At 41.0% G+C, this 25,079-nt stretch overlaps 1 protein-coding gene across 2 annotated transcripts in view; it reads left to right on the top strand.

The window, feature by feature from the left end:
• The window catches only part of LOC106089393 (octopamine receptor Oamb), a 409,732-nt gene that overhangs the window by 287,729 nt on the left and 96,924 nt on the right, over positions 1-25,079 (top strand). For both annotated transcript variants that reach the window (XM_059363782.1, XM_059363781.1), the window contains exons 4-5: positions 9,600-9,891; positions 10,183-10,419. In XM_059363782.1, coding sequence (XP_059219765.1) covers positions 9,640-9,891; positions 10,183-10,419 — 489 coding nt within the window. In that variant the 5' untranslated portion in view covers positions 9,600-9,639. The remainder of the gene's footprint in view (positions 1-9,599; positions 9,892-10,182; positions 10,420-25,079) is intronic.

The following is a 25,079-nucleotide window of genomic DNA, read 5'->3' as shown; positions in this document are numbered from 1 at the left end:
GAGGCTCAAGAAGACAAGACCCAATATCAGTTTTTATGGCGGGCCTTGGGAAACCACCACCATTGATTCTGCTAAAAATTTATACAAAATAAATTTTGTTGTTGGAGGCAAACGTAGCGCGAAGTTAGCGTGTCCGCCTATGACGCTGAACGCAAGGGTTCTAATCCTGGCGAGACCATCAAAAAAATTTTCAGTGGTGGTTTTCCCCTCCTAATGGTGGCAACATTTGTGAGGTACTATGACATGTAAAACTTTTCTCCAAAGAGGTGTCGCCCTCCTAATGGTGGCAACATTTGTGAGGTACTATGCCATGTAAAACTTCTCTGCAAAGAGGTGTTGCACTGCGGCACGCCGTTCGAACTCGGCTATAAAAAGGAGGCCCCTAATCATTGAGCTTAAACTTGAATTGGAATGTCCTCATTGATATGTGAGATGTTTGCCCTTGTTCCTTAGTGAAATGTTCATGGGCAAAATTTGCATTTGCATTTGCAAATTTTGTTGAAGGGCATATTTTATTCTACATACCAAACATCTGTGAAACTAGCAAAAATTTAAGCTTTTTGAAACGAAACAAGGATGTTCGAGAGACTGGTTTGGACCGTATATGGCACAGTTATTGGAAGTCGCAACAGAACACCGCATGCAAAATTGCTGACAAATCGGGCAAAAACTGCGGCTTATAAGGACTTATAAAGTCAAATCGGGAGACCAGTTTATATGGGAACTATATCAGGTTATACGCCGATTTCGACCGAACTTAACACAGTTGTTGGAAGAACACTACATGCAAAATTTTAGCCACATCCGACAAAAATTGCATCTTCTTGGGGTTCAAGAAGTCAAATCCGGAGATCGGTTTATATTGGAGCTATATCAGGGTATAGACCGATTTGGTTGTTGAAAGTTATGACAGAACACCACATGCAAAATTTCAGCCAAATCGAACTAAAACTGCGGATTTGTCTGTCTGTCTGTCTGTCCGTCTGTCTGTTTGATCGTCTGTCTGTCCATCTGTCTGTCCGTCTGTCTGTCCGTCCGTCTGTCTGTCTGTCTGTCTGTCTGTCTGTCAGTCTGTCCGTCCGTTTGTCTGTCTGTCTGTCCGTCAGTCTGTCTGTCTGTCTGTCCGTCTGTCTGTCAGTCTGTCAGTTTGTCTGTCTCTCCGCCTGTCTGTAGGTCTGTCCGTCTGTCTGCCCGTCTGTCTGTCCGTCCGTCTGTCTGTCCGTCTGTCTGTCTGTCTATCTGTCTGTCTGTCTGTGCGTCTGTCTGTCTGTCCGTCTGTCTGTCTATCCATCTGTATGTCTGTCTGTCCGTCTGTCCGTCTCTTTGTCTGTCTATCCGTCTGTCTGTCTTTCCGTCTGTCTGTCCGTCTGTCTGTCTGTCCATCTGTCTGTCTGTCTGTCCGTCTATCTGTCCGTCTGTCTCTCCGTCTGTCCGTCCGTCTGTCTGTCCGTCTTTCTATCCGTCTGTCTGTCTGTCCGTCCGTCTGTCTGTCTGTCTGCCGTCTGTCTTTCTGTCTGTCCATGTTAATTTGTGTACAAAGTACAATTCCCAATTTTCATCCCATCAGCTTCAAATTTGGAACGGGCCACGTTTTTGGCCTAGAGACGAAGCCTACTGAAATTGGAAAAAATCGGTTCAGATTTGGTTATATCTGCCATACATATGTGTTTCCGATTTGAACTCACACTACAATACTATCGTCATTTGTGATCTCATTCTCACGAAATTTGGCACAAGGGAGTCTCGTATTAGTTTCGGCGTTACTGGTGAATGTGATAGAAATCGGTTCAGATACAGATATAGCTCCCATATATACATCTTTCGCCGGATATCAACTTGTAGAGCTTTCGCAAGAGCATGCACTACGCTCTCTTCTACGACTACCACAAAACGACCTTATTTTGATCGAAATTCAGATTTAGATATAGCTCCCATTTATATGTATCTCCCGATTTTCCCTTTAAAGACCTTTGCAAACGCATTTTTCAACCGATCTTCTCAATGTTTTGCACTACAATTTTTTCCATAACTCCCACAATTCGTTTGGATTTTGGTCGAAATTCTACATCTCAAATTTAAGCCAAATTTAGTTTCGACGACTTACCCTGCATACCCAATGTGGTGTAGGGTATCAAAAGGTCGGCTTTAGCCAATCCTTATTTGTTTACCTATAAAGTCGAAAATTAGGCATCTATTATCTATGGATGCCTTAACCGGACCCAGCTTTGCTTCTTGTCGTTTCAAACAAATGCCCATGGTCATCCATACCACAGTGATGGTGGTGTAGCTCACAATCAACAACGAACGAAGGCATAGAAATTAAGAAAGTTTAAGCAGAAGTTGAAGAAAACAAATTGCAAAGGAAATGAAACGGATCCAATCGAAACTCAAGTCATCGGTCAAAGTGTTGCTGCTGCCATCCCCATCGCCATCGCCATGGCCATGGGCCATAGGCCTATAACAGGCGGCCCAGCAAAGCCTAAGGGAATGGAATGAAGGCCATTTGAAAAGGCAAAAAAATATGGGGAAAAGGATATGATAAGCAGTACATAAAAATACTGACCAAATTGCAATGAGTTCTTGTGCTGTTCCTATTTCTCTGTTTTTTTTTTGTGCTGTGTAAAAAAAGGAAATGGGATAAGAAAAAAAGTTTAAATAATGTTGCCCCATAAATTTCGTTGCTAAAGTTGTGTTTTTTTGCTTTCATCCTACTTTCGGCCGTTTAGTCTTTTGAAATATAACGAAAATTTATTTTTATTGATTTTTGGTTGGTATTGGACTTGCATTTGCTTACAGTTTTTTTTCCTGTTTTTTTTTTAACTTTTTTTTTTGAGGGGTTTGCGGCAAGTAATAAGACCTCAATGAGGCAAAGCTAACAAATGATGTTGTATATGACGTTTTCAGTGTCGGGGGCGAAAAAGATTTGTGCTTTAAAAAGTTTCTCTAATCAATGTGGTTTAGTTTAACAAACTCATTAATCCTGGTTTGGGTGTTTTCTTACCATCGAGGGAGTGTCGGGAAGCACCAATGGAATTGCCATTATTTAGGATGCTATGAAATTTTGTGATCTTATTAAATGTTTCCCAGAAAACAAAGTAAATTTAGAAAGTCAAGATAAATATAGAATGTTTAGTTTGAGTAGTAATCTGTGAAGGGGAGTAGGCAATTGGTTCTTGGGCTGGCTATAAACCCCATCTCAATTAGTATGGTCATATTTTACCTTCTGTAATAATTCCATACGAATGATGGTTATTATCTCGTTGTAATCCAATTGCGGTTATATCCAGCACGAAAGATAATAAATATGTGCATCACCCGATTTTTATACCCACCTCCGAAGGATGGGGGTATATTCATTTTGTCATTCCGTTTGAAAAACATTGAAATATCCATTTCCGACCATATAAAGTATATATATTCTTGATCAGCGAAAAAATCTTAGACGATTTAGCCATGTTCGTCCATCTGTCCGTTAAAATCACGCTACAGTCTTTAAAAATAGAGATATTGAGCTGAAATTTTGTAAAGGGTGATTTTTTTGAGGTTAGGATTTTCATGCATTAGTATTTGACAGATCACGTGGGATTTCAGACATGGTGTCAAAGAGAAAGATGCTCAGTATGCTTTGACATTTCATCATGAATAGACATACTAACGAGCAACGCTTGCAAATCATTGAATTTTATTACCAAAATCAGTGTTCGGTTCGAAATGTGTTCAAATTTTGACAAATTTTGTTCAGCGATGAGGCTCATTTCTGGTTGAATGGCTACGTAAATAAGCAAAATTGCCGCATTTGGAGTGAAGAGCAACCAGAAGCCGTTCAAGAACATCCCGAAAAATGCACTGTTTGGTGTGGTTTGTACGCTGGTGGAATCATTGGACCGTATTTTTTCAAAGATGCTGTTGGACGCAACGTTACGGTGAATGAACACATTTTGAACCGAACACTGATTTTGGTAATAAAATTCAATGATTTGCAAGCGTTGCTCGTTAGTAAGTCTATTCATGATGAAATGTCAAAGCATACTGAGCATCTTTCTCTTTGACACCATGTCTGAAATCCCACGTGATCTGTCAAATACTAATGCATGAAAATCCTAACCTCAAAAAAATCACCCTTTACAAATTCTTTTTTTGTCCATAAGCAGGTTCAAAGATGGGCTATATCGGACTATATCTTGACATAGCCCCGATATAGACCGATCCGCCGACTTAGGGTCTTCCGCTTTCTTTAATTGGCTATGACAGAATATTTGTTCCACTAGCCGAACGTAGAATAGCGTTCCAAGCACCACGATCTTCTGCTCTCATTCTAAAATCTCTGATACCAAGTTTCGAGGTGTCTTTCACCACTTGATCTTTCCATTGGGCTTTTGGTCTTCCCGGTTTATACGTGTACTTTCAAAGGATTTCTTTGCCTTCCTTTGACTTCTTTGCTGGAGCTTCTTCAACATGACCTAGCCAACGCAGCCGTTGTATTTTGATGCGTGTAACTATGCTATCGTCGTCATACAGCTTATACAGCTCGTGGTTCATACGTCGCCTATATTCTCCATTAACGCAAACTGGTCCATATATTTTACGAAGAATCTTTCTCTCAAATACTCCAAGCACTGCCTCTTCTGCTTTCACAAGTACCCATGCTTCAGAACCATATAACAGCACGGGTAGTATCAGTGTCTTGCATAGTGTAAACTTCGTCTGTCGAGAGGTGGACTTGTTTTTAAATTGCTAACTTAGTTCAAAGTAGCATCTGTTTGCCAGTATTATTCTTCGCTTAATCTCAAAACTGGTTTCATTCGTTTCGGTTACGGCGGTGCCGAGTTAGATAAAGTTTCTGACTGTCTCAAAGTTGTGGTTCCGAACTTTTTCCATTTTCTTTCTCTGCTCGTTTGTACAAGGCTTTTTGGGAGTTGAAACCATCCATTTCGTCTTATCTCCATTTACTGCCAGACCCATTTTCACTGACACTCTTTCGATTCTTTCAAAGGCTGCAGTTACTATTCCGGTGACCGACCTATGATATCGATGTCATAGGCATAGGCGGGTAGCATGTGTTCTCTTGTGATTAGTGTGTCATATCTATTCACATCTGTGTATCGTATAAACTTCTCTAGAAGGATATTTAAGAGATCACACAATAGGGTGTCTCCTTGTCTGAAACCTCCTTTTGGTATTAAATGGTTCTGAGATATTTTTTCCTATCCTTACTGAGGAACGCGTATCAGCAAATGTCATCCTGCAGAGTCTTATTAATTTTGCAGGGATACCAAACTCAGACATGGCTTGAAATACCTTTGAACGTAAAGGAGTATCGAAGGCGGCTTTGTAGTCAACAAAGAGATGGTAGGTGTTTATTTGTCCTTCTCGGGTCTTTTCCAGGATTTGGCGCAGTGTGAATATCTGGTCTAGGGTGTATTTACCTGGTCTAAAGCCGCATTGATAGGGCTCAATTATTTCATTGACTTTAGGTTTAAATCTTTCACACAGTACGCTCGAGAGTATCTTGTATGCGATGGGGAGGAGACTTATTCCTCTGTAGTTGGCACATTCCGTTTTGTCTCCTTTCTTGTGTACGGGACAAAGTATGCTGAGGTTCCAATCATCGGATATGCGTTCTTCTTGCCAGATTGCGCAAATAAGCTGATGCATAGGCCTTATCAATGTGTCGCCTCCGGTCTTAAATAGTTCAGCGGGTAACCTGTCGGCTCCTGCTGCTGTTCTTTAGTCAGGTCACTGCTACTTGGACCTCATTCTGACTAGGAGGTAAACATTCTATACCATCATCAGGGATTGGTTCTGCGGTATCCTCTTCGCCGCCAACGTCGGACACTAGCAGTTGGGTAAAATGTTCTTTCCATATCCTTAGCATGTTATCTGTATCAGCTACCAGATTTCCTTATTTGTCTCTGCAGGAGGATATGCCAGAACCAAAGCCATCGGTTTGATGTTTAATTCTTTGGTAGAATTTCCGGACTTCATTCTGACTCCTGTACTCTACTCAGTTCGCTCACACTCACGTCTTTCCATTTCCTTTTTCTTTCTGCGGAATAGGCGTTTCTCCCCTCTCCTTTTCTCCCGATACCCCTCCTTCATCTGCCGTGTTGCTACTGATTACAGGGTTGCTCTGTATGCCGCATTCTTGGCTTCAGTAGCATCTCGACACTCTTGGTCGTACCATGGGTTTCTTGGAGGAGGCTTTCGGTTGCCAAATACAGATTTCGCGGAATTTTCCATGGGCAATAGTTTGCCACTGCGCCATTATATCATTGGAACAAGGAGTGCATTCATCAAGCAGTTGGGTCAGTCGAGTAGAGTATGCCGCTGCCATTTGTTGTGTTTGCAGGTTTTCAATGTCCAGCTTCCGTGTAGTTTCAGATCGTACTTTCCTCGCCATGTTCAAACGGGTGCAAACATTTTCTGCAACAAGGTAATGATCCGAATCTATATATTTTGATCGGGTGACAGCCATGAGGCTTTGTGAATATTTTTATGTTGAAATCTGGTGCTACTAACTACCATGGTTTTTGCCGCGGCGAAATCTATCAGCGTCAACCCATTACTGGACGTTATCTCGTGGAGGCCAAACTTGCCGACTGTTGGACCAAAGATGTCTTCCTTCCCTATTTTCGCATTAAAATCTCCCATAAGTGATTTTAATATCATGGGCGGGAAAGCGGTCATATTCTCTCTCTAGGCGCTCGTAGAAAATATCCATGGTCTGCTCGCCTTTGTCTTCCGTCGGGGTATGGGCACAAATAAGGCCGATGTTGAAGAATTTGGCTTTTATGCGGATTGTGGCTAGCCTCTCATCCACCGAAGTAAAGCTGGAGACAAGGTGTTTCAATCTCCGACTAACCACAAAGCCACAGCCAAATTCATGCCTCGTGTTATGGCAGCTTTAGTATAGTTTGTCACCGTTTGGTGTTGTAATAACGCCATTCCCAGTTCATCGCACTTCCTGTAAGCCGGTAATATCTGCCTTGTACTTCTCTAATACAACCGTCAGCGCGTATACTGCACCTTCTCCATAAAGAGTGCGGACATTTCAGGTGCAGATCCGCAAATCATGGTCCTTTTTTCGGTTGCGTGGGTCGTCAACGTTGGGGGGTCCGTTTTTCCAATTTCTCTGTTTTTCATAGTAGTTCTATGTTTCCTGGGGCGGGTTACTGGCCCAGCGCCCCAACCGCATGGGTTTGTGGAATTGCCCATATATTCCTCGTTGTAGCGAGCCGCTTGCTCCAAGATCCGACGCGCGCCTCCAGCAGCCACTAACCTGGGAACAGATGCTTATGTTGGCCATTGATTATTTGAAGGCTTCAATAACTCGCCTTGTCATCTCGAGTATCAATAGCACACAGTATTTAAGTAAGAGTTAGTGCCACCTGACTCCTCAGTGAGGCTCTCCTCTCGAAAATCGCTGACTGACCGCGGCCGCATTTGCAGCTACTACGCATAAAAACTGAGCTTTCCACTATCTGCAATCTGTAGATGCTTCCGGTAGCTTCAAGCTAAGTTTCCCTCGATAGCGATGAACACAACATCGACTATATTAGGATATAGCTTTCACACTAATCAATGGTCTTAGCCCACAAAAGCCGCAAATATTATCCGATTTCGCTAAAATTTTAAATTTTGAGATAATTAAAGCTTCTCAATATCCGACTCAAATAGTGAGTGAAGGTTCGCCAGAAGCATTGCAATGCATCTAGAAAAAATCATAGTTTCGTACGGTTTATATGCTGGTGCCATCATTGGACCGTACTTCTTCAAATATGGTGCGAATCTTAACGTTACTGTAAATGGTGAGCGCTACCGTAAGATGGTATCCAACTTTTTTTGCCAAAAATGCAAGAGCATGACTTGCATGACATGTGGTTTCAATAAGACGGTGCCACACAGCACGCGCTATAATGGACTTATTGGGTCACGTTCGAGTCCAGTCAGTTGGCATTTCCAACATTTCGGCCGATAACTCACGAATAAATGCTTTAATGTTGGAGGACACCGTAGCGCAGAGGTTAGCATGACCGTCTATGACGCTGAACGCCTGGGCTCGAATCCTGGCGAGACTATCAGAAAAAAATGTTCAGCAATGGTTTTTCCCTCCTAATGCTGGCAACATTTGTGAGGTACAATGTCATGTAAAACTTATCTCCAAAGAGGTGTCGTACTGCGGCACGCCGTTCGGACTCGGCTATAAAAGGGAGGCCCCTTATCATTGAGCTTAAAACTTGAATCGGACTGCACTCATTGATATGTGAGAAGTTTGCCCCTGTTCCTTAGTGGAATGTTCATGGTCAAAATTTGCATTTGCATGTAAGTCAAACTCTTGAATTTAGGGGGAAAAAAAAAATGTTGGTTATCATCTCATAGTAGCGTTCACCATTTACAGTGTCGTTACGTTTAGCATCGCCTTTGAAGAAGTATGGTCCAATGATGCCACCAGCCCATAAACCACGCAAAACTGTTACTTTTTCTTGATGCATTGGTAGCTTTTGCAATGCTTCTGGATGATCTTCACTCCAAAATGGACACTCCAAATGGACAATTCTGGACAATACGAACCCATTGAGCCAACGATGATGATGATGATGATCATGAGATGATAAAATTTAATAATTTGCAGGCGTTGTTCGTTTGTAAGACGATTCATGGTTAAATTATAGACCAAACTGAAGATGTTTGACAGTGAAACAAAACACGAAACATGCGCGAGCAGTTTAAGCCAGTGTTGCCAAAAGCTTAGCTTATAGCTTAAAAATCACATGCTAAAATTTAAATCATGCTATTTTCCCTTTTCATTTGTTTCATTGACAAGCAAAACTACAATACCTTCAGATTTTCAAGGAAAATTTCAATTTCGTCTATTGTATCAAAAGTTTGACTTTGCCCGACTTTAACCCGTCCTTAGGCACTATGAATGCGTTTTGCAAAATATTTTCATAATTATTTTTTTAGACAATAGATTTTGCTGACTTCATTCCGTACGACATTCCCTCATAGTTTATGAAATAATTTTAATAAAAGTAATATTACGATTTCATTGAGAAAAAAGTAATCGCGAAAAACATGTGTTTTCAACTGTGAAAAACGAGCCCAGTACCAGCCATTACTTGTTTTCAAAAATTCATTTACTACAAATTAATCTGCCATTGCCTCTGTGAGTCATGTGAAACCCCCAGAACTTATGACAACCTTTATTAAAAATATTCTATTTTTAGTTCATAAGTACACATCAAAGCCGTTATGAAATTTTTCCTTTTGGCAATTCATTAACGACATTAGACTGTTGGCATCTGCCATTTAGGAATTTTTCACATTCAAACCGAAATTTTTAGCATTATTTCCTAATTATGTGAAATATATACTAAGCTTTGCAAATAGATATCACAAACATAGTGGTTACACGTGCTTACAAACATTAGCTGACTTTGAGAGGAGGTTGCAGAAATTGAACTAGGTATCCATGACCTTATTAGCATTTAATATCATTATTATGAACTAATTTTGTATTTTGTATTATATTACACAAAATTTCTAATTTAAATGCGATATGCTTGTCTCTCTCTCTTTCTCCCCCGCTCTCTTTGCAGGTAGTACACACATTTCAACACCCATCATTGAATTACCGCCATGAATGAAACAGAGTGTGAGGATTTAATAAAGTCGGTAAAATGGACGGAACCATCAAATTTGATCTCACTGGCGATACTCGAATTTATCAATGTTTTAGTAATAGGAGGCAATCTTCTGGTCATAGCCGCTGTGTTTTGTTCCAACAAATTACGTAGTGTTACTAATTTTTTCATTGTTAATCTGGCGGTGGCCGATCTGTTGGTGGGTTTGGCCGTACTACCATTCTCAGCCACATGGGAGGTGTTTAAGGTAAGTTGAGAGCAAAACAAAATTAAAATTTTATCAAAAGCGTATGTCGAAAGCCCACAGAAAACGAAAAAACAAACACTTTACAAGTACTTAGTGGCGTATGAGTGTTATTAATTATGAAAAATCTAATTAATATTCATCATACGCAACACGACACAGCGCAACGGCAAAACCAGCACAATTTTGTTTTCGTTTCGTGGATTTTAAAGAAAACAAATTATGTATAATTAATTGTTATTTAAGCTTAATGGTGTTGTTTGTTTGTGGGTTATTTTCTTTGTTTTTTTTTAGGTTTGGATTTTCGGTGATGTCTGGTGTCGCATTTGGCTGGCAGTTGATGTGTGGATGTGCACAGCCTCCATTCTGAATCTTTGTGCCATATCTTTGGACCGTTATGTTGCGGTCACGCGGCCCGTTACTTATCCCAGCATCATGTCCACAAAGAAGGCCAAATCCCTAATTGCCGGCATATGGGTTTTATCGTTTGTTATTTGTTTTCCTCCATTGGTTGGATGGAAAGATCAAAAGGTAAGTGCCTTGGGTAATTTCTGTTAAGGGGATTTTTACTTTAAAGCAAATACACCCCGATACATACATTTAATCTTCTTCATTCATACAAACACTATGTTCGAGTGTTGGCAAAAATGCTTCCGGCTCAGGGATTAATGTCAGTATACCAATTTCACTTGGGCCAATGTGTAAATACAAATAATTTTTTTGTGTTTAAGCTTGCTTAGCTTTTGGGAAGTTGTAGCATATGAAGAATTGTAATTTGAGTCTTTTGTTTGCTTTTAATTAAATTAGATTTAAGTCAACACTTAACTCAAACTAGAGTCAGAGTCTACACTCATATCTTGGCAAGTGTGTGCAGCAATTATTTAACCTATGGCAGAGTATGCAGCAGAAGTGTGGAGATGATTTGTGTAATGAGTTTGCATACAAGATTAAATGTGTTATCGGCTAAATTCGAAAGTGTAATGAAATATTCTGCATTTGTTTGTGTACATAGTTGCGTATTAAAATTAAAAGCTTTAGTTATAGTGTGTGGTAAATTTTATTGTTTACCCTACCTTTAAACAGGATATACAGGTATGATATCTGCACTGCAGATGACAAGGGGGAGAATATCTCAAGGGTAAACTTGTAAAATTGGTAAGTTGGGTAAATAGATGGGCATTTACCCAAAAGCTGGGTATAAGACGGATTATTTGGTGATTATTGTGCAACAAGCTTAGGTACGGCCGGGTTTGCTTTTCTGGAAGGGAAGAGTAAGAGGTGGATGCTGTGTTTGAGTTATGTGAGACATCAGTCTTCATTGATGGCTCAAGTATGGAGTCATGGACGGGACTGGGGGATTACTCGGAGACACTCCACTTAGGTATGTAAGTTTAGTGTGAAATGAGTGCTAAACTGAGGTAAGGCAGAGGTCTGTGTCATTATGTTGGCCACAAAGCAGATCTGGAGGATGAACCTGCCAGTATATTCTCGTGTGTGGACAGTATGACGGCCCTGAAGCTCTTGAATTCTAGGACAATGAGGTTGAAGTAGGTGGTGGAGTGGTCCCCGACACATAGGAAATGAGAAAGCGGACGAGTATGCCAGGAGGGAATACTCCATGGTACATGGTACAGGTCATGACCAATGCGCAGTCGGTGGTCGAGGGTTTAGTTAGTGGATTGATGTGGAATTACCAGCAGCACACTCTGGCCAGCTGTTCAGTGACAGAGGACGAGGGAGTTTTGGGGTCACTGAAAACCAGGGACGTATCTAGGATTTTATTTTCGGTGGGGGGTTAGATTGAGCATATAAGAACTACAGAACAGTAATTAGTACGCATACGCGTTCACATTTGAAAATGATGAATTTTTGGGGCGCTTGGGATCGATAGCTCCCACCCTGGCTACGTTCTGGTGAGTAAGATTACAGGAGTTATAACTGCATACAGTGTGAAAGACCATATGGCCGCGCGTAGTATTTGTAAAGGACTCAGTTCTGCATAATGAATACTGTAGACGATATCTAGATGTGAAAGAAGAAGATACGATCGAGCACCTGCTCGGCTAATGCAGTGTGGACTTCTTAGTGTGGACTCCTCAGATACGTGGATAAGGCGTGTTTGATTCGACGAGGGATGGGATAAAGTCGTCAACACGCTGTCTTGCATGCGCAGATGCATCAATGCTTGGCACTTGACAAGTGAATACCTTATTGAGTGTGAGTTTATGCTCCGAGGAAGCAATCGCGTAGTGGAGTCATAGAAAGGAATTTGCTCCCTTTTCAATTGGTATACGATAGATTAGGTTAAATTAAAAAAAGGGTGCAGATATTAATCCGCCCCATGCCACTATGAACATACATCTAAGACAGTAATCGGCTTGTAGTGCGCTCTAAAGTAAGCTCGGAAAAGAAACTCTAAGCTAGGAATTCGGTGTTACTTACACAATTCTTTATTGTTTTCCATGCCACTTCCCTAAGTTGGTTCATGTCTGGTATTGTGGCCACACCTAAGTATCGGTTGTTGTTGTTGTTGTAGCAGTGTGTTGTACACTGAGACGGCAGCCCTTGCCGATGAAGGACTTCATCGGGTCAATCCGGTACGTACAACCGGCTGCCTTGGGATTGGGATCGGTGTCTTTTAGCTGCGAAAGCCAGGCAATGACACAAGAAATGCTCCACCATCTCATAATCTTCCCCAATGCTATCACTTGCCTCACCGATTTTGCATATGTGAGCTAGAAGTCGTATTTGTCCCGTTATGATACTAAAAGCCATGCTGAACTCATTCTTACTTCCTTTCAGTAATAGCCTCGTCTTCTCACGATTTGGATCATCCCATAGGATTTTCGCCATCATACCGACCGTTTCGCTGTTTGCCAGTGTTGCAGGCGCATTCGTCGCCCACGCCATTAACTCCGACAGCGTCGACCCCAAAGGCTTCGGGTTAACCAAGTTTATTGACGGCAGTCCTCTGGCCTCCACCGCCAAATCGTCTGCCCTTTCATTTCCCCTTACTCCATTATGGTCCGGCACCCAAACGATGCGGATTTTCCCATCCTCAGAGAAGGCGTTAATCTCCTTTTTACACTGCAAGACTGTTCGTGAACTTACCGTCCTAGTTGTTACTGCCCTTATGGCCATTTTACTGTCGGTAAAGATGTTCACACTCGACGTCTTCGCGTTAGCACCACACCACCTCACTCTTTCCATAAACGCCCGGATATCCGCCTGCAGGATCGTGTTATGGGCAGGTAGTCTAAGACAGATTTCAGTCCCTTGGTTCTCAATTTAGACTGCCAAGCCACTCTGTTCTCTAGCTCTGATCCATACGTGTAACATGATCTTCCAGATGGCAATACTAGGCTTCCGTCAATCCAAGACTGTGTCGCTGGCGGCAGTGCCTTGCACTAAAACTCAAGGTTCGTCTCACTTATTCGATAGGAAACCTCTTCCCTTCATTCCAAGTTTCCTATCGTTGCCTCGATTATACCGCGATTGTTTGAACTGCTTCCATCCTCAATCCATTCTCCCATTGCCTAAAGTCTCATAGCCGCAGTGGCTGCCTCACACTAAATCTGTATGTCAATGGGTTGGATGTTTCGAAAAGTCTCCAGTGCCCTAGTGGGCGTGGTACTCATCGCTCCGCCTATGCAAGTTCTCAGAACCTGTTATATTATCCTTACGTTGCACTTTTTCTCCATAGAAGTGCACCAAAATTCTGAGACGTAAGTCAGTATTGGCGTAATCTTGCTCCTGTAAAGCCAATGGAGCATCCTCGAATTGAGGTCCCATTTCGAGCCTACGGCCCTTCTACATAGTGCCCAACATCTGTGAGCCTTCTCAGTGCGGTCCTGATCCAATTCAGATTCTTGTCCAAGATCACACCTAAGTATTTGACCTTGTCAGATATCGAGATCGTCTTATTGAGGAAACGTGGTGCGTTAAATTGACCCCCTTCGTCTTCCTCGTAAACAGGCATATTTCAGTCTTCTCTGGGTTAACATTGAGACCTCTGGGTCTAGCCCAGCCATATGTCATATGGAAGATCCTTTCTGCCCCCCTGCATAGCTTTCGGATTCTTACCCCTTAGAAGTATTATAGCATCATCTGCCTAGAAGACGGTTTCAAATCCCTACTCAGTCAGTATCCGTAATAGGTCCTTTATGGTGGTAACCCATAGGAGTGGCGATAAAATACCCCCTATGGCTTGCCTTGTGCCACTTTTTCCCTTATATTTATGCCATGGGACACACAATTTATCCCCCAATTCTTTAGCATATAGTTTCTCCAGTCTCTATGGATCCTGTCCTCCCGGTGCTGCTCTAAGGATTGAATCAGTGTGTCAATTCGCAAATTGTTAAAAGCCCCCTTAATGTCAATGCATGCCGCCAGGGTGTAGGTCTTGGTATCGAAGGATTTTTTCATTTTATACACAACCTAGTGCAGGGCAGTCTCCACCGATCTTCCCTTGACATAGGCATGCTGTTTGTATTTGAGCAGTTCGCTGGATGTCCTACTCTTTCTCATGGTGTTCGCAATACGTTCCATGGTTTGGTGTAGAAAGGAAGTAAGGCCTATAGGTCTGCAGGCCTTTGGTGTCGCATAAGTTGCCTTGCTTGGCTTGGGTATAAATACCTCCCTTGCCTCCTGCCAGGCTTTCGGTGTTTATGCAAGTCCTAGGCACACTGTGAAAATAGTTGCCAGATGAGGCACCAGAATCTGCCTCCGCGGAAACTATTCCCTCAAGTCAGGGTGACAAATGGTCGAAAGTTTAGCCTGTGGATTGATGTGGGATTACCACTGGGATACTCTGGCCAGCTGAGGATGAGGCAGTTGCTGGCCGTTAAGGTTAGGTTTTAGTGGCACTATACCATCAAACTCACATAGACTCACAGAAACAGAAGAAGGAAGATGCTTTCTAGTTCCTAACGTTGAACCATCCAGATCACCTAATAACTTGCGAAAGTTCACATCCGCTTAATCGCACAGGTTCTCAAAGAAAGGAGAACCTAAAGTGGAACTTCTTCTGACTGCCTGTGTGGAACACACATACACACAGAAGGTGTTCTATAGTCTCTTTTTCTTCGATGTTCTCGCAGCTTCTGCAAAAGTCCTTGCTGGCAACCTTCAGTCTGTCAGCATGTTTTTCGATTTGACACTGAACTGTTATGATGGACACAATGACTGATACGTCTGTTCTAGCCAGTGACAGCAAAGCGGTAGACCTCTTCCAGTCTAGGCTAGGCCACATAGTTTTGGAGTGCTCGAATGCCCTTCTGTGTGACCATCTATCATTCGTTGTCCTTCGGGCCTGGTCCTGAAAACTTAGCTTACATGTCGCTAGAGGCATACCCACGGATTCCAGTATCCCTTGGGTGTGTAGGGTAGTTCCTAGTCTCGCAAGCTCGTCCGCTTTACAATTCCCTTCACTGAGTGCTGTCCGATGCAAGTTTTAAGCTCAATTGTAGGCCAAGTCTGAACGACATGCCGCAGAGCGACACCACTTTCGGGAGAACTTTTCACATGGCAAAGTACCTCGCAAATGTCGCCGCCGCTGAAATTTTTTTCTCATGTCTCCACGGGGATTTGAACGCAGGCGTTCAGCGTCAAAGGAGGACATGCTAACCTCTGCGCTACGATGGCCTTCAGATTTTCAGACTATTCGCCAACTGTAGCTTAAATATAGCTTCAAGTTTTTTGTACCGAATAACTGCGGAAGCAAATAACCAAAATTGAATTAAATTGTAATGAATTTAATTAAATTCCTTACAACACCAGAGTTTTATTTCCATTTCGAATAATATATTCCTATTTCATTAGAATTTGCTTGTTTATTCTTTCACTCATCACATAAAGTATCCTTCCAACTATACTAACTATAGTTGGAATTTATTGTTGTGAAATACACTTAAAAACTCATAAAACTTGACCAACTTATGTCGCAAATATTTCACAAGTGCTTGGCACCATAGATATTAAACGAAACGAAACGAGTGGGAAGACCTTCACCGATAAAATAGAAAAGCAACAATTTTTCGTACACCCAAAAAATTCAACTTCCTCCTGTGCCTAGGACTAAGTTTGGGCAATTGACAAAATACTTTTTTTTATTTTCATTTTCATGGCTGATGGTGGTGGTGGTGGTGGTGCTGCTGGTGGCTGGTGTGTATTTCTTTGTATGTTTTTCTTTTTGGCAATTTAACGCTCCGTATGTTAACCCACATTTGGTATCACAGTTTGTTGTTTGTCTTTTTTTTTTGTTGGTATTTTTGCTCGACTTTTTCGTTGGAGCTGCATTATGTAAATGTAAGTTGTAAAGCTTCTTACCGCACAGCATATGTGAAGCCTCATTAATATGGGTAATTTCATGAAAGTTGGTTTTTTTTGGGAAGTCAAAATTTAAATATCTGAGTTTTTGAGAAAGCTCTATGGCAAGATTTATTGTAGGAAAATTAAGTAAAGGATTGAAGGTAGGAAGTTTTGAGGGACATACATTTAGCCTACGTTGGTAATATAGAATAAAGTCGTTTTGGCCCGCCATCTAAATCAGATGTGACCATGCATATTTGCCCATGAACATTCCACTAAGAAACTGGGGCACACTTCTCACAAATCATTGATTCAAAATTTTTAAGCTCAATGATAAGGGGCCTCCTTTTTATAGCCAAGTTCGTACGTCGGGTCACCGAGCGACACCTTTTTGGGAAGAAGTTTTAACATCATGTGATATCTTCTTCTTATATATAACAAGTAAAAAGGCGTTAAGTTCGGCCGGGCCGAACTTTGGAAACCCACCACCTCGGGAATATATGTAAACCACCTTTCATCAAAATTCGGTGAAAATTTTATACCTTATACTCATATACCTCATACCGATCTGAACTATACACGACTCGGATGTCGAACATAAGTAATTGTGCAAAATTTCAGTGAAATCGGATTATAAATGAGCCTTTTATGGGGCCAAGTCTTTAAATCGAGATATCGGTCTACATGGCATCTATACCCAAATCTGGACCGATTTGGGCCAACTTGCATAAACATGTCGAAGAGCCTAACACAAAGCACTGTCCCAAATTTCGGACAATAAATGCTTCTTTTATGGGCCCTAAACCTTAAATCGTGAGTTCGGTCTTTATGGCAGCTATATTCAAATCTGGACCGATCTGGGCAAAATTAAAGAAGGACGTCGAAGAGCCTAACCAAACTCACTGTCTCAAATTTCAGCGACTTCGGACAATAAATGCGTCTTTTTATGGCCTCAAAACCAATAACCTAGATATCGGTTTACATGGCAGCTATATCCAAATCTGGACCGATCTGTGCGATATTGCAGAAGTATGTCAAGGGGTTTAACTTAACTCACTGTTCCAAATTTCGGCGACATCGGACAATGAATGAGCATTTTATGGGCCCAAAACCATAAATCAAGAAATCGGTCTATATGGCAGCTATATCCAAATCTTAACCGATCTGGACCAAATTGAAGAAATATGTCAAAGGGCCTAACGCAACTCACTGTCCCGAATTTCAGCAAAATCGGATAATGAATGTGGCTTTTATGGGCCTTACATCATAAATCGGAGGATCGATCTATATGGCAACTATATCCAAATCTGAACCGATCTGGGCGAATTTAACGAAGGATATCGAAGGGCCTAACACAACTCACTGACCCAAATTTCAGCGAAATCGGATAAAAAATGTGGCTTTTATGGGCCTAAGACCCTAAATCGGCGGATCGGTCTATATGGGGGCTATATCAAGATATAGTCCGATATAGCCCATCTTCGAACTTAACCTGCTTATGGACAAAAAAAGAATCTGTGCAAAATTTCAGCTCAATATCTCTATTTTTAAAGACTGTAGCGTGATTTCAACAGACAGATGGACAGACGGACAGACGGACGGACATGTCTAGATCGTCTTAGATTTTTACGCTGATCAAGAATATATATACTTTATAGGGTCGGAAATGGATATTTCGGTGTGTTGCAAACGGAATGACAAAATGAACATACCCTCATCCTTCGGTGGTGGGTATAAAAATCAATGTGTTTGTGTTTTCCTTATAGACTCAAAAACGTCTGAACCAATTTTCTTGAAATTTTCACAGATGGTTCATAATGAACCCGTGGTGAAAATAGGGTACTACATTTTTTGATATCTGAAGGGGGAGCGTCCCCTTCCCCTTACCCTAATTTTCAGAAACGCCATATCTCGGAGATGGGTGGTGCGATTTAAGCGAAATTATATGTGCTCTTATATAGTACCCTAAAAATAAAAATTTGGCGGATGGGGTACCTAGGGGGGCCGCCCCAGCTTAAAACCTACCAAACATACATTTGGACCAATCACGACAATATGGGACTCAAATGAAAGGTATTTAGGATAAGAAAACGTATCTGATATCCAATTGTCGGACCAAGTGTTAGGGGGACCACCCCAAGCCCCAAAACACCCCTAAATCACACATATTTACCGACCATAGCAATATGGGACTCAAATTAAAGGTATTTGCGAGTAGAATACGAATCTAATATCCAAATGTGGTACCACGTTTAATTCCCCAAAACAACCCCCAAACAGGACTTATTTACTGACCATGGGAATATGGGGCTTAAATAAAAGGTACTTTAGCGTAGAATTCGAATCTGATATCCAAATATGGGTCCAAGTGTTTGAGGGGGGGGTCCTCTCCCTAAAAACATCCCCCCAAGGGGACAAATTTACGACCATAGGAATATAGGGCTCAAAATGAAAGGTCTTTGGGAGTAAAGAACGAATCTGATACTAATATTCGAGAAAAGGGCCACCCCACCCCACAACACCACCCCAAGCCCCAAAACACCTCAAAATCATACATATTTACCGACCATGGCAATATGCGACTCAAATGAAAGGTATTTGCGAGTAGAATGCGAATCTGATATCCAAATGTGGGGCAACGTTTCTGGGGATCCACACCTTCCCCAAAACACACCCCCAAACAGGACTTATTTACTGACCATGGGAATATGGGGCTTAAATAAAAGGAATTTGAGTGAAGAATTAGAATCTGATATCCAAATATGGGACCAAGTGTTTGGGGGGCCGCCTCTCCCTAAAAATATACCCCCAAAGGGGACAAATTTACGACCATAGCAATATGGGGCTCAAAATGAAAGGTCTTTGGGAGTAAAGCACGAATCTGATATTAATATTCGGGAAAAGTGTCTAAGGGGCCACCCCACCCCCACATATATTTTCCGGGCTTAGTGTTTGGAGGACCACCCCAATCCCTAAAAGACCCCTAAATCGGCCATATTTACCAACCATGTCAATGTGGAGATTAAATGAAAGGTAATGGGGGGTGGAGCAAGAATTGATACCCACTTTCGGGACCCATTTTCAGGGGGTCAACCCCTTTCCCAAAATATGGGGTTCAAATAAGTGATATATAGATTTATGAGAATACAGCACGTTGCTGGTATATTTTCCGGGCTTAGTGTTTGGGGGACCACCCCAATCCCAAAAACACCCCTAGATCGGCCATATTTACCAACCATGTCAATGTGGAGATTAAATGAAAGGTATTGGGGGGTGGAGCAAGAATTGATACCCACTTTCGGGACCCATTTTCAGGGGGTCAACCCCTTTCCCAAAACACCCCACAAACAGCAATTTTTTAGTGACCATCGCAAAATGGGGCTCAAATAAAGGTATTTGGGAGTAGAATACGAATTTGATATCTAAATGTAGGACCATGTATTTAGGGCATCACCCCTTCCCCAAAACACCCCCCAAAGGCTAAACATTTTTCGACCATGCCAATATGTGGTATTTAAGATTAGAAAACGAATTTGATAACCTATTTTGGGCCATATGTTTGGAGGACACCTCATCGTGTAAACTCCCCTAAACAAATGGCAATATGGGGTTTATATAAATGGAATTTGAAAGAAGAGCATGATGCTGATAATTTTTCAGGGCCAAGTGCCTGGGGGACCACCTCACCCCCGAAAACACCCCTAAATCAGGTATCATGAGAGTAGCGGCCTGAAAGAAAGTATTTTAAGAATGGAGTATACCTTATATCCAAACTTAAATTCGTATGCCAATAAAGATCATATGGGATTCGAACAAAGGCATTTATATTGTTAAATATTTAGTCAAGTACATCGCTTGATATTCGTAGCATGGTATTTCACTAAAAGCTCTTTAATTGTCGAAAATAAATATTCCAAGGAAACTTTGTTCCATATAAAGTAAAAGAAGGCGCAGCGGAGCGTGTCAGGGTCAGGTAGTATGAGTATAAACCAGATCTGACCATGTTTGTATGCAGCTGCCATATAGCCCTGTTTTCCGATTAATGGCGTTGAATGCACAAAAGTCACATTTCCTACTCAGAATTTACGAAATGTAGAAGAGATAGCTTAAAACTCGTACCTTTTTCCTGAAATTTGTAGCAGTGAGACCCCTTGTAAAAGTATTTGGACCCTCGACATCCATCGACATTTTATTCTGCGTTCTTAATGAGTGAGTCATCCATGTCGCTATTTTCAGTATTGAACTTGGTGTTTATACCCTACAGCACTACTGTGGTACAGGGTATAATAACTTAGTGAATTAGTTTGTAACACCCAAAATGAACAGAGATAGACCCATTGATAAGTATACCGATCGAATCAGAATCACTTTCTGATTCGATTTAGCTATGTCCGTCTGTCTATCTGACTGTCCGTCTGTCCATGTTAATTTGTGTACAAACTACAGGTCGCAATTTTCATCAGATCATCTTCAAATTTGGTATGGACGTGTTTTTCGGCTTAGAGACGAAGCCTATTGAAATTGGAAAAAATCGGTTCAGATTTGGATATAGCTCCCATATATATGTTCGTCCCATATGCAGTAATACTGCAATAAAATGGTCATTTGTCAACCGATTTTCTTGAAATATGGCAGGAAGGGTTTTCTTATAACACCCGACATTGCAGGTGAATTTCATAGAAATCGGTTCAGATTTAGATATATCTCCCATATATATGTTCGTCCGATATGCAGTAATACTAAAATGAAATGGTCACTTGTCAACCGATTTTCTCGAAATTCGGCAGAAAGGGTTTTCTTATGACTCCCGACATAGCAGGTGAATTTCATAGAAATCGGTTCAGATTTGGATATAGCTCCCATATATATGTTCGTCTGATATGCTGTAATACTCCAATAAAATTATCATTTGCCAACCGATTTTCTCAAAATTTGGCAGGAAGAATTCTCTTATGACTCCCGACATTGCAGGTGAATTTCGTAGAAATCGGTTCAGATTTGGATATAGCTCCCATATATATGTTCGTCTGATTTGCAGTTATAATGCAATTAAATGGTCATTTGTCAACCGATTTTCTCGAAATTTGGCAGGAAGGATTTTCTTATAACTCCTGACGGTGCAGATGAATTTTATAGAAATCGGTTCAGATTTGGATATAGCTCCCATATATATGTTCGTTCGATATGCAGTAATACTGCAATAAAATGGTCATTTCTCAACCGATTTTCTCGAAATTTGGCAGGAGGGATTTTCTTATGATTCGCGACATAGCAGGTTCAGGTTCAGGTTCATACAAATCGGTTCAGATTTGGATATAGCTCTCATATATATGTTTGTCCGATATGCAGTAATACTACAATAAAATGGTCACTTGTCAACCGATTTTCTCGAAATTTGGCAGGAAGTATTTTCTAATGGCTCTCGACATTACTGGTGACTTTCATGGAAATTGGTTTAGTATTAGTTATAGCTCCCATATATATGTTCGTCAGATTTTGGGTAATTTGCAATAATGTTGTCATTTGTCAACCGTAGTTATTACAGTTTGAACATATTTTTGTTCGCCAAAGTCCATCAAAAATGGTTCTGAATTGGATATAGCCCCCACATTGTACTTATAGGAAAAACTGGAACTACTTGTTGATACTCATTTCCTGGGAAATTCTCCAACGGACAACGCAGCACCAGAAGAGGTTGTCACTGGCATGCATTCGTTGGAGGTTATTAGGGAAATTGTGTCTGAGCCGAAAATCCCTTGAGCTGTAAGAAGTTTCGACCCCTTTAAGTCGCCAGGCCCCGATGATGTATCTGCTTGTATTAACATGTCATATATACCTGTGGGATGGAGGGACACGAAGGTCACTTTCATTCCAAAAGCAGGAAAACCTTACCACAAGACTCTTGAGAGCTTGATAGAGACATATCTTAGGACAAAGATCCCTGAAGATCGCCTGTCTCGGCAGCAGCATGCTTATAGTAAAGGCAAGTCCACTAAAACAGCCCTTCACGACTAGTCGGCCACATGAACGGTTCTCTCACTGTCAAGGAATATACAATGGTAGCATTTCTTGACATTGAAGGTGCTTTCAAAAATGCAAAACCGACGTCAGTCACAAAGGAATTGGATTTTCTAGGCACTCTACCGTAAGGAAGTTTATTAATAACTTACTTACAAAAAGATGCATTATGGCAGGCTTGGGATCTGTGGATCTAAAAAGATGGGTCAGCAGAGGAACTCCTCAAGGAGGTGTACTATCTCCTCTACTTGGAAGTATAGCCATTAACAATATATTATTGTCTCTGGGAGAAAAAAGGTGTAAAAGTGGTCGCATATGCTGATGGCGTGACAATTGCGGTTATGGGAAAGTTTACCAGCCTTCTTAGGGATATACTTCAGGAAGCTCTACGTGCAACAGCAAAGTGGGCTAGCGAAAGTGGTCTAGGTATAAATCCGTGCAAGACAGAAGTAGTTCTTTTCAGCAGGAGATACAATTTGCCTACAGTGCCACCTATCTCCTTGGGAGGAGATAATGTTCAATTTGCAGAAAGCGCAAAATACCTGGGTGTTCTGCAGGACAGGAAATTGAACTTCAAATCCCACATTTAAGAAAGGGCAAGAAAGGCAACTCTTGCTCTATACACCTGCAAGAGAGCCTTTGGCAAAAGTTGGGGACTTAGACCGCATGTCATGCATTGGGTATATACTGTAGTTGTCAGATTTATAATGCTGTATGGTGTTGTGGTCTGGTGGACGGCGCTTCAAAAGTCCACCTTTTGTTTAATACTCAACCGGATCCAAAGGATGGCTTGCTTGTGTATGATAGCCGCACTGAGGAAGACACCATCTGATGCACTGAATTTAATGCTATCGAATGTCAAGAAGAATTCCAGACATGATATCCATAGGTCTAAATTGATCGCAACACCGCCGAATGCTGGCAGTATATAAATCTTGATCGTCCCCCATCTTCTACCGACCGGCAGACGTGGCTAGATCGAAAGTCAAAAAAAGAAAAAATTTCGAAAGGTTAACAAGGGTTAAAAAGTTAGCATACCTGCTCATTTTATTGTGAAGAGTACAAAAATAAACTCTTCTAACAAAAATTGCAATTCAACTTTAAATAACTTGTTTAGGCTCCTTTTCTTTAATATATCTATTATGATTTGTTAACTCATCATTTTATCATACGTCTTCAGTCATTGCTTAACAATCCATATGTGCTGACATTTCCCACATAGAGATTTTGAAATATTAAAAAAACAAAGACTTATAAAAACACAGGACTAGCGTATATAACCACACATATGAACACACACACACACATACACTCATGTGGCAGTAAATATGTTTCTTTGGCATAACAAACAAAAAAAAAAATACCAAAAACAGAAGAGACGAACCAAGTAAACCCATAACAATTGAGGACAAGCATAAAAAATAAACATGCAAGGCATTCAAACACACACCCACACACACACACACACAAAAGACAGACAAAAATTCTCGACGAAATGAAAATGACAAAATTGTTGAAAGTTGTATTACAATACCATAAAACAAAACAATACACAAGAGTTTTTCTGCAAGCCAACATATTGAGAGAGAGAGAGAGACCCTCCCAAGAACTCATTCGGAATTTTGACTCTCTCTTGGTGTGGGTTTAATTAGCCGAATTGTTTTGAATGCCTTTCATTCCGTTTCCATGCCAGAAAAAGATGAAATTGAAAATAAAAGTTGACGTTGAAATATTTGTCGTTGTTATTGTGGGTAAAGGGAAAACATGTCTTGGTGGTGCGGTGGCAGAGGCTATGCTTTGTTCTTTATTATCTTAGCTGTGACTTTAATTTTAATATACCCTAATCCTTAAGGGTTAGTTACTTAAATGTAAAAAGACTTGAGTTACGGAGCGATTAAAAAAAACCAGAGCCAATTAGAGGTGCCTCACTTCTATGGGTTATGACAGCCGGTTGTGGTATTATCTCAGCTAGAAAACAGAAGCAGAATGCTATGGCAAAGGCCATAATTTCATAATTTTTTTTGTTTCATTTTCCATGAAATTTTTACTTAAGACAAAATTTTCACGAAATCTATCTTATATATAAAATTCAATTTGTGTTTGTTTGTATGTTTGTATCTCGGTTTGTTTGTTTGTTCCGTATAGACTCAAAAACGGTTGAACCGATTACCTTGCAATTTTCACAGATTGTTGGTCTGGAAGGAAACATAGGCTATATAATTTTTATACCCACCACCAAAGAATGGGGTATATTCATTTTGTCATTCCGTTTGCAACACATCGAAATATCCATTTCCGACCCTATAAAGTATATATACTCTTGACCAGCGTAAAAATCTAAGACGATCTAGACATGTCCGTCCGTCTGTCCGTCTGTCTGTTGAAATCGCGCTATAGTCTTCAAAAATAGAGATATTGAGCTGAAATTTTGCACAGATTCTTTTTTTGTCCATAAGCAGGTTAAACTCGAAGATGGGCTATATCGGACTATATCTCGATATAGCTGCCATATAGACCGATCCGGCGATTTAGGGTCTTAGGCCCATAAAATCCACATTTATTATCCAATTTTGCTGAAATTTGGGACAGTGAGTTGCGTTAGGCCCTTAGACATCCTTCGTTAATTTGGTCCAGATCGGTTCAGATTTGGATATAGCTGCTATATAGACCGATCTCCCGATTTAGGGTCTTAGGCCCATAAAAGCCACATTTATTATCCAATTTTGCTGAAATTTTGGGACAGCGAGTTGTGTTAGGCCCTTCGACATGCATCGTCAATTTGGCTCAGATCGGTCCAGGTTTGGATACAGCTGCCATATAGACCGATTCTCCGATTTTGGGTCTTAGGCCCATAAAAGCCACAT

The sequence above is a fragment of the Stomoxys calcitrans genome, chromosome 2 (assembly GCF_963082655.1).
Source record: "Stomoxys calcitrans chromosome 2, idStoCalc2.1, whole genome shotgun sequence".
In the NCBI taxonomy this organism is placed as follows: Eukaryota; Metazoa; Arthropoda; class Insecta; order Diptera; family Muscidae; genus Stomoxys; species Stomoxys calcitrans.
The sequence above is the reverse complement of the archived record's forward strand: the minus strand, read 5'-3'. Positions and strand labels throughout refer to the sequence as shown.